The sequence below is a fragment of the Myotis davidii genome, unplaced genomic scaffold (assembly GCF_000327345.1).
Source record: "Myotis davidii unplaced genomic scaffold, ASM32734v1 scaffold575, whole genome shotgun sequence".
NCBI lineage: Eukaryota > Metazoa > Chordata > Mammalia > Chiroptera > Vespertilionidae > Myotis > Myotis davidii.
This window is the reverse complement of record NW_006290306.1, coordinates 1,717,736-1,727,571: the sequence shown is the minus strand read 5'-3', so window position 1 is coordinate 1,727,571 and position 9,836 is coordinate 1,717,736. Positions and strand designations below refer to the sequence as shown.

Here is a 9,836-nt window from a genome sequence, read left to right as displayed (position 1 = left end):
GGCATTCAGTCTATATGCCTCTCTCACATTGATGTTTCTCTCTCTCTCTCTTTTCCTCTTTCTCCCTCCCTCCTTCATTGCACTCTCTTTGAAAAAATATCCTCGGATAAGGATTAAAAAAAGAGCCGAAACCGGTTTGGCTCAGTGGATAGAGCGTTGGCCTGCGGACTGAAAGGCCAGGTTCGCCAGAAACCAGCTTTCAGCGAGCTGGGATCTCAGAGCTGGAGTCAGAGCTGGAGTTATACATTGTTTTGATTATAGAACTGAAACAAACCAGATACCTACTTTCAGCAGCGGAGGCATAAGAGCTGGAGCTTCAGAGCTAAAGCTGGCCCAATATTAAAAAAAAAAAAAAGAAAAGAAGCAACCAATGAATTCATTAATAAGTAGAACAACAAATCAATGTTTCTCTCATTCCCTTCTTCTTTCTCTCTAAAAACAATCAATAGCCCTGGCTGGTTTGGCTCAGTGGCTAGAGCTCTGGCCTCAGGACTGAAGGGTCCCAGGTTAGATTCCTAGTAAAGGGCATATGCCCAGATTGTGAGCTCAATTCCCAGTGGGGGGTGTGCAGGCGGCAGCTGATCAATGATTCTCTCTCATCATTGATGTTTCTAGCTCTCTCTCCCTCTCCCTTCCTTTCTGAAATCAATAAAAGTATATTTAAAATAATGTCACCGGAAGTGTTTTGAACAGCAGTCTCTCGTTACTGCAAAACAGCTAGGTCAGCTTTGTGGCTGGAAGGAAAATAAAATAACTGGAATACAATTTTCACATGAGAATGGTATCACAAATTATTTATAATATCATCTTCTATCCAGTTCATGGTCAAATTTCTCCAATTGTCCTCACAAGGACTTTAACAGCTGTTTTTATTGGTTCATGATCAAATTAAGATCCTGCATGTCCTTTCATTGTTATGTATCTTCAGTATTCTTTTTTTAATCCTTTATCTTCAGCATTATTTTTAATCCTCACCCAAGGATTTTTTTTAAAATATATTATATATTTATTTATCACATCGATTGGTTGCCTGTGCCCCCACCAGGCCCCACCAGAGCCTGGTCCGGGGATGTGCCTGCAACCAAGGTACTGTCCTTGGCGGAAATCGAACCTGGAACCCTTGAGTCCACAGGTGGACGCTCTATCCAATGAGCCAAACTGGTTAGGGCAGGATTTTTTTTTCATTGATTTTTTTAGAGAGAGGAGGAGAGAGAGAAAGAGAAACATTGAGATGTGAGATACATTGATGGTTACCTCCCACAGGTGCCCCACAGGGGCCAGGACGAACCTGAAACCGAGAAGGTCCTCAGCCCATGCTCTAGTGTGGTTCTCAACCTTGGCTGCACATTAGAATCACCTGGGACTCTGTTTAAAATCCTGATTTCTGGGCCTCATCCTCCGGAAATTCTGTTTCTTTGTTATGGGGTGAGGCCACAACATTAGTAACAAAGAAACAGAATTTCCAGAGGATGAGGTCCAGAAATCAGGATTTTAAAAAGATTCCCAGGTGATTCTAATGTGCAGCCAAGGTTGAGAACTACTGCTCTAAACTTTGAGCCAAACCGGCCAGGGCTCTTCAGAGATTTTAAATCTAGAACAGTCTCCCAGCCCTTTTTTCTATGACATTGACTTACCTGAGTCAAGGACAGTTGTCTTGTAGAATGTTCACACTGTGGACTTGTCTAAATCTTTGTGTCTTATTTAATTCATTCCTCTTCCTCCTATTTTCCCCACAAACTGAAAGTACCGCTAAAGGTTTGTCCTGGTTAAACAGGTTTTTTCAAGAATACTTGAAGAAGGCCAGCTTCTCAAACTGTAGTATCACAGAATCACCTGGGAACCTTTTTAAAATGCAGAATCTGATTCAGTAGGTCTGGGGTGGGGCCCGAGATCCTGCTTGTCTAACACGCTCCCGGGCGAAGCTGATGTGCCTGCTGGTTCTTGAACCGCACATTGAGTAGCACGGGCAAAGGTGATGCTGTGTACCTCACATTGCATTGACTCGGCGATATACGAAGTCAAGTTGACGCAGCATGAGTAATGCGAAGTTTGCTCCCTTGCTTTCTGCCAGCATTCCACTGTAAAGGCACTTTCCCCCATTTACAATCATAAGTCATCTTGGGGTGATAATTTGGCACTGACAGTACAAAAGTTATTTTAATCCTCATCTGAGGACATGTTTTTATTGATTTTAGAGAGGAAGGAAGAGGGAGAGGGAGGAGAGGGAGAGGGAGGGGGAGAGGGAGGAGGAAAGAGAAGAGAGAAACATTGATGTGAAAGTGAAACATGGGTCGATTGCCTTCTGCATGCACCTTGACCTGGGATCAAACCCAATGCCTCTTGACAACGTTCCAACCAACTTAGCCACGCTGGCCAGAGCAGTACGGAAGTTTAAAATTCTTTATTTACCACCTTATTCTTCTTGTTTTGTAATTACTTTTTAACCCTGTTTTCCCCACAGTATCTGTTTAGCTCGCTGCTGTACCCTAGTGTCTGGTACAGGCATGCAATGACTATTTGAAGGAAAGACATGGAATTTGAGTTCTGTTTTGATGTTATGTTTAGAAGATTGACTGTCGTTTTTGTTTTAAACTAATTTTTACCTTTAAAAAATGTACCTGGTACATTTACTAAACACAAACAGGTGTTCGTAAAAATGTGTCCCTCCCATCTTAGATGAGTCCCACCCAGTCCTCCAGCACTACTTCCCAGGATTAGCCACAATTCCCACTTCTTGTTACCCTACTGGAGTAAACAAAAATATATATGTATATTTGTCTACCTTTATATTGCTTTTTAGTGGGAATACACCATCACTATTGTTACAAATCTTTGTTTCATTTACTGGTCTATCTTGGAGGTCATTCTATATCTGCTTGGATAGTCCCACCTCACTGTTTACCCCATGCATGGTATTCTCTGGTATAGATAGAGCAAGATTTACTTACAGTCCCTCACTGGTGGACACTTAGGTTATTTCAAGTGTTTTGCTATTACAAACAAGGATGCAATTAATGCTGGATACGTACAAAGTTATGTGTATATGCATTCTTTCTACAGCATAAATTCCTAACAGTGGAATTGCTGGATCAAAGGATGTCTGCTAAAAAAATAAAAATAAAATATGGATAGATTTTCTTTTTTAATTGATTTTAGAGAGAAAGAGGAAGAAGCATCAATTTGTTGTTCCAGTTATTTATGCATTCATTGGTTGATTCTTGTATGTGCTCTCACTGGGGATCAAACCTACAACCGTGGTGTATCTGGACAATGCTCTAACTACCTGAGCTACCCAGCCAGGGCTAAAAATTACTTTTGAAAAATAGTATTGTCAAATCACTCTCCAAAGAGGTTGTACCAGTTTACACTCCTGCCAACAGGAGTGTATCAGGTGCCTGTTTCCTCTGCATGTTATGTATGTGTGTGTATGTGTGTGTGTGACAGGCAAATAGTGAATGTCTGTTCCATACCGGGCTGTCATTTTCACTGCAGCTGACATCTCCAAAACCTCTACCCCAGTCCCTAGGGCCAACCAGCCACAGCTTCCTGTCAAGTTATCTCCTAGCTCACATCCATCCTTCCTCCTCCTTTTCACTCTGCCTCTGTGCCCCCATTCGTCTTCATTCTCCATTCTCCACCCTCCACGGCTGTGGCCTCCCAGGAAGGTCTTCCGTCCCATACCCCTGACTTATCTTCCAACGTGAAGCTGCCAGGATGGAGCACACCTCTTTCCTGGTTAGTGTCCCCGTGTCCCTCAAAGACACCCACCGCCTGCAAGAGAGAAGGCCACTGCCTTGGCGGGCCTATAGATCTGCATTATCGGGCCCCTCCTGCCTTCTGCAGCGTCATTTCCCATCTCCCCTGGCTGTGTACAATTCCAAAATTGTCCTTTCTCACTCCCTGCTGGGGCGGGCTCCTGGCTCTTGGGCTTCCTTTCTGGGGCTTCTCCTTGCTGAGGCCACCATCACCTGACTCACGCCTCCTTTCCAAACTCCTCTTAGCCTCACGTCCTCAGGATGCATTTTCCAAACCCTGCATCGCCGCCCAGGCCGGTGAGGTGTCCCCTGTGCTCCCATCCGGCCTTCCATGTTCCTCCTCGAACTACATCTACAGCATGGAAGGTCTTAGATCATCTGTTCAGGCGTCCTTCTCCACACTAGAGTGTGGGTTCCTTGAGAGCAGAGGCAGGCCCTAGTCGTGGTGTGTCCCCAGTCCTGGCACCGTGCCTGGCACACAGGAAGTGCAGGCATATGTGGTTACCTTGAACTTTGTGGGTGCAGGGTGGGTGGTAAAGGCTGACTGCGGTCGCAAAGTTGGGAGCCCTGGTGACTCCCTGGCCTCTGTGGGCCTGTGGGATGCAAATCTGGGGGACTAGTGTTTGCATGGAGAGCAGGAAACCCAGTGGCACCCCAAGGAGGACAAGGGCAGAAGCAGGCCACCTGGGCCTTCACTGGGCCAAGGGCTCAGAGGCTCCAGCTCACACGGGAGCTCATGGCACTGAGGGAACTGCAGGTGCTCTTCCCAGGTCGATGCTTCCCAGCACTTCTCTACCAGGAGCAGGGGAGGGGGGCGAAGGAAGGAAAAGGGGCAGCATCATACACGTGGCAGGTCACCCTCAGAGACCTGGGGGGCAGATCCGCATCTGGGACACCAGGAGGGAGGCTTGAGGCTGGACTCACAAGGGGATGAGAGGTTGGGGGTGGGGGGCAGGGCCCAACCTTTGGAAGGGGCAGATCTCCCTTCTCCCCTGTGTTTGTGGGGGGGGGAGAAGGGGGAGGCGGGCGCCCCCCGGGAGAGGGGTGAAGTAGAAACGTTTATCTTCCCAGCCCCCCAGGGTTGGGGCGGGGGCATATCGCCCACGGCCCGGCGCAGCGGAGCCCTGCGAGGCCGGAGAGGCCTCTAGTGGCCACCGTGGGAAGCAGGAGAGGGCGGGGCGGGAGGGCACTTCCTGCCAGGGCCTGGGGCTGCCCAGTTTTGCAAAGGAAGTGCTGCCAGGGCTGGAGGGGCGGGGGCAGGAAGTGGGCCGGAGGCTCGTGCAAGGGTGCGGCCAGCGGGAGGCCCACGGCAGCCTCGCTCAAAGGTCTTCGGTTTGGAGTTGAACTTGGCTCCCATTACCCCGCCCCGCTCCCCACCTACCCCCACTGGGGCCTCACGAACTCCTCCCCTTCGCTCCGGGCAGAGACCCCACCCCTTCCGCCTCCAAATACCTTCCAGGGGCCTCGCCTAGGGACGCATTTCTGCGTAGCCTCTGAGCTAATCTTACGGAGTTCTCCAGGGGCAGCATTGAAGCAGCTCTGCTGGGAGCCGATCTCCATTTTGCAGACCAGATAACTGAGGCTGAGCGAAGCAGGGAAATCAGACAGTACCCGGGCCATTCCTGCACGTCCGCACTCGGAGCCCGGGAGGGTAGGGCAGCCTCCAGGACCGCCCTCCTCCCTCCACAGGGTCAGCTGAAGCGGAAGAGGCTTCCTGGGACAGTCACGCCCCCCACTCACCGCGCCCAATAACCACAGAGGCAGGTTGGGGGTCTGGCTTTCTCTTTAGTTCGCGTCACACTGAGGGGCTATCACAGAGAAGGCACTTAAATGGGAGGGTCATCAGATTCGGACCAGCCATGCCCTCCCGCCCGCCCGCCCCCAGCTGGGGGTAGGTGGGAAACAAGGACATCTCCATTTGACATCCCCCTTGGCACTGGTATGCGGGTCCCCGTAACTGTTAGGCCCTGGGAAGAGCCCAAGGCCTTGACCTCCAGACTCAGCATTTGGGGGGGAGGGATTCCAGGTAGAGGAGGCAGAGCTGGAAGGCAGATGTCGGGGAGCAGCCCTCAGCCAGCTGGGGATGAGGCAGGGGGCTGCAGAGTGGGCTGGCATGGAGGGGTGTAGCTTGGCAGGAGTACCCCCCAAACCCCACAAGTGTCCCACCTCCTACAGATCCCCTAAAGGCACGGGTGAAGTATGGGGTGGGTGGAGAGAGATCCCCCTCCCCTCACACACACACTCAGCTGGTTGGCCTAGCACAGGCTGGGCCCAGAGAAGGTGCTCAATAAATGTTTTAAATGAAGCAAAGAGGGTGTGGGTGACAGGACAGGGCCTGGGGCCTCTTGGCCCAGCTTGTTTCGCTCAGAAAATAGCAGTTTAAAAATGTAAAAATCCTTTTCCTCCCTCCCCCCAATTTATGGGCCCGGGAAAGGGGTGAGGAAGGGCTGTCTCTACTCCAACCCTTCCCCCTCTCCTTCCCCTAAAAATCTATATACACATATACATATTTATATGGCACCATAAAGGGGTCCTGCCTGTGCCCCCACACTTGGAGCTGGGGGAGCTGAGCTGCGGAGCCCTGGGTGGAATGGGGAGCAGCCCTCAGTGAGGAGTACAGAGAAGCAGGACTGGGTCCTGAAGGACAAACCCCTGCTGCTCTCACAAGTGGCCAACGGATCTTCTCCCCTCCTGTGCCCCCCGAGACAAAGGTGGCGGGGTCTGCAGCAGCCCCCACGGAGGAGGCGTGAGGACTAGCTTCTCTTCGACGGACAGTCTGGAGACTGTTCCAGGCAAGAGCTGACCCGCCCTGGCCCTGGGAAAGCCAGGCGGGGAAGAGGGCTCTATGCAAGGCACTTGGTGTCCACGTTCCCAGGTGGGGCCCAAGGCAGGGGGCAGCAGGAACTCTGCCCCTCCCCCAAGCAGAACCGAAAGGGCCGAGAGGCCCAACTTGGCAGCAGAGAAACATGGCAGCATAGAAAGAGAAAGGGGGAGCAGCATGCAGGGCCCCGTAGGTCCCCCAAGAAGAGCGAGGAGGTTCTAAGGCACTGACACAGGGACCCAGGGTCTCACTGCCCTCTGTGCAGCCTGCTGCCCCCCTTCGCAGCCTGGCCAGGCTGGTGGGGGAGACGCCCACTTCCCCATGGCACTGAGGTGGCCCGGGCTGCTGGGCTTTCCGAAGGAAGAGTCCGTGTGTGAAAGGTGTAGGTGTGGTCAGGGGCAGGTCCTGGCCCCAGGGCGCCTCACTAGCTGCCAGGCCGTGGCTGCCTGAGCACTGAGTACACGTCATCCACTCGGCTGAGCTGCTCGAAGAAGGGCAGAAGGTCATGGAGCTCTGTGTCACTCATGTTGTCAAACCACGAGGCCACCGGTACCTGGGCAGATGGGTGTAGGGTCACCACCCTGGACGCAGAATATGCAGGCCACCCCTGAGCGCCCATGGCTGGGTGGGCTATCTCCTTGAAGCCCCTTACCCACAGTGTTCAAATATTTTGACAGCAGCACCCAGTAAATCACATTTACATACATAACAAAGCAACAATTTTATGAAATGAAACTTAATCTAACTGTGTGCAAAGCACTCTGATATTTCCTACTTTATTTCATTTTTTCAAAACTCCAACTAGGAACCGTTAAATTATTTTTGTGACCCACTAACTGGTCACAACTGGCCACTTAAAAAATTGCACCTGCTCCAACGCCCAGCAAGCAGAATGATCTGAACGATCCATAAAGTACGGGGCGAATGGGCACAGGTCTATGAGAGGGAGGAATGGGAAGGCACCAGGCCTGGGAAACCACCCAGCTTGGGAGCAGAGGTGGGGAGAAGCCCAGATGGACGGACCCTTTTCTTGGGCCCCAGCCCCCTATCCAGGTCCTGCATGGCACTCACGGCATTGTCCGGATGGAAGACGTAGGAGGCAGGCGAGTTGTCCAAGATAAGCACCCGCCGCAAGTCTCGGCCCAGCCTGCTCAGGTCCTTGACGTAGTTCCCCCGGTGGAAGACACACGACTCACGAAACAGCCGTGCTCGGAAGGCCCCCCACTTGTCCAGCAGGTCAGCTACTGGGTCTGCATACTGTGGATGGGAGCTGAGTCATCTGGGGCCAAGGGGGATCCAGGGGCCGCTGCCCAGAGGCCACATGCTGGTGAGGAGGGGGGGTTGTGCCAGGAGCCCTGCACTCACCTTGGCCAGACTGGCAGTGAACAACACGCACTCGAAGAGCTCGCCCATTCGCTGCAGGAACTCGTCCACATAGGGCCGCTTCAGCACGTAAACCTGGGGGGCGGGCCAGTGAGGGGACTGCTGGGCCTCAGGCTGGGAGTGGGGGGTGGCAGGGGGCTGGGAGGGAAGGAGGCAGGGAAGCACAGGGGGCAGGCTGGTCCCAGGTCCTATGGGGGCCCCACTTGACCAGCCACCCCAACTGCTGCTAGGGAAACCTCCCCCTCTCAGAAGGGGATCAAAATGAACCTGTGAGTTCCAGGCTTCTGGCCCTGCCTCAAGGGGCATCACTAATTCCAGGCCCTTCCCGCTCCACGGCCTCAGCCAAATGGAGGGGCCTGGGGCAGCCCCCTCACCCCCAGGCTGCAGGGCACCGACCCCCGAGCCAAGTAATGGAGAACAGGCTGGACAGCACACAACCTATCCTGAATTACTTGAACTGGGTCCCGGGCAAGGTGGGGTAAGGGGGCGCCAAGAAGAACCCCATTCCCCGCAGGCGTTACAGTCAAGTCTCTGAGGATCTGTGTGACCCTGGATAAGTCTCACACCCTCTCTGGGCCTCTGACATTCCACATCTCCCAAAGGCTTATACGAAGCTCTCAGGATTGGTGGGAAAAGCCAAGCCCACCGCCTCCCCCCAGGACCCGGCCCCTCACCTGGTGGACAACCCCGTCGATCTCCACGGGGATGATGAAGTCAGCATTGTTCACTGGCTATGGGGGAAAAGAGCGGCTGGAGCTGCGGCCAGGCCTGCCCAGACCACCCTCCCAGGCCAGGCAGGCCCCTCCGAACCAGGGCTGGGGGCCGCGGGGCAGGCCCACCTTGAAGGAGCTGTGCACCAGGGTCTCGTCCAGGTCGATGACCACGCAGATCTTGTCTGAGTCCTGGGCCTTGGCCTCGGGGAGCAGATACTGGACCGGGGTCTGCTGTGGGGACGAGCGGGGCTGGCTGGGGGCACCTCTCTCACCCCCGTCATTTCTTCATACAAGTCTTCCCGCCTGCAGCCCTCAGGCTGGCAAGTCACAGGGACAGGGGAGAGGCCACCCTCTTCCCAGATTTGCCCCTGCCAGCTCTGGAGCCAGCGTAGGCCGCCTGGCTCTCTGGGCCTCACTTCCCCACCCGGGAAATCCAGGCAGAGAACAGCGTCCACCTACGACGGGGGCATTTAAATTCTCTTGGAGGAGCTCTCGGAGCTGTCAGGTGACAAGCTGGGTAGACCTTCCAGGGCCTGCAGGCTGGTCAAGAAAAACCCTTTCCCGAAACCCCCATCTAGGGCGAGCCCAGGTGCCCTGCAGCCCTCACCTGGCCACCACGCACCTTGGGAACAGCTCCGTTTTCCTCCACAAGCAGGGGTGCCCCACTGTGGCTGGGCAGGGCCTCTCCATCATCCCGGCAGACGCAGCAGAAAAGTGAGTGGAAGATGCCCCGGCTTCGGGGCTTCTGAGAAGCAGATGACTTCTGGTCACCTGGAACAGGGAGGCCCAAGGTGGGGGCATGCCTGTGTGCCCCGGCGCCAGCCCGGGCTCTGAGGGTCTGGACATACCCCTTTCACTGAGGGAGACGCATTAGCATGGCTCCAGGCCACCCCTCTGCTCCCACACGTCATTCCAGTGTGGGGTACACGGTACCCCCATCAGGGAGTGGGCTGGCTGGAGGGGGCACCAAGGGTCCTATCTTTTCCTCCCAGCCTCCACCTGCTAAGGTATCGGCCCCACTGGGGGCACCTCCTGACCCCACCTTTACCTGAGCAGCCCCTGCTCAGTGGGGCCCTGGAGGGCCGGGGCCTGGGGTCCACTCCCGCCTCCTTCCATACTCTCAGCCCCTGTGCGTCCAAAGTCCTCAGGTCCGAGGCTGGACGG

The 9,836-nt window shown here is 54.1% G+C and overlaps 2 protein-coding genes across 2 annotated transcripts in view; both read right to left on the bottom strand.

Annotated features, from left to right (window-relative positions):
* VIL1 (villin 1) overlaps window positions 1–1,827 on the bottom strand; it is a 34,463-nt gene extending 32,636 nt beyond the window's left edge. The window contains exon 1 of the mRNA XM_006763331.2: window positions 1,635–1,827. The gene's annotated coding sequence lies outside the window, so the exon portion shown is untranslated. The remainder of the gene's footprint in view (window positions 1–1,634) is intronic.
* Window positions 1,828–5,520: 3,693 nt separating this feature from the next.
* On the bottom strand, window positions 5,521–9,525 carry CTDSP1 (CTD small phosphatase 1; the record flags this gene model as incomplete). Its single annotated transcript, XM_015563687.1, has 6 exons — window positions 5,521–7,129; window positions 7,648–7,833; window positions 7,942–8,034; window positions 8,634–8,690; window positions 8,799–8,903; window positions 9,280–9,525. Coding segments are annotated over 6 exons (816 nt in total), but the record flags the coding sequence as incomplete, so codon positions are not given.
* Window positions 9,526–9,836: the final 311 nt, after the last annotated feature.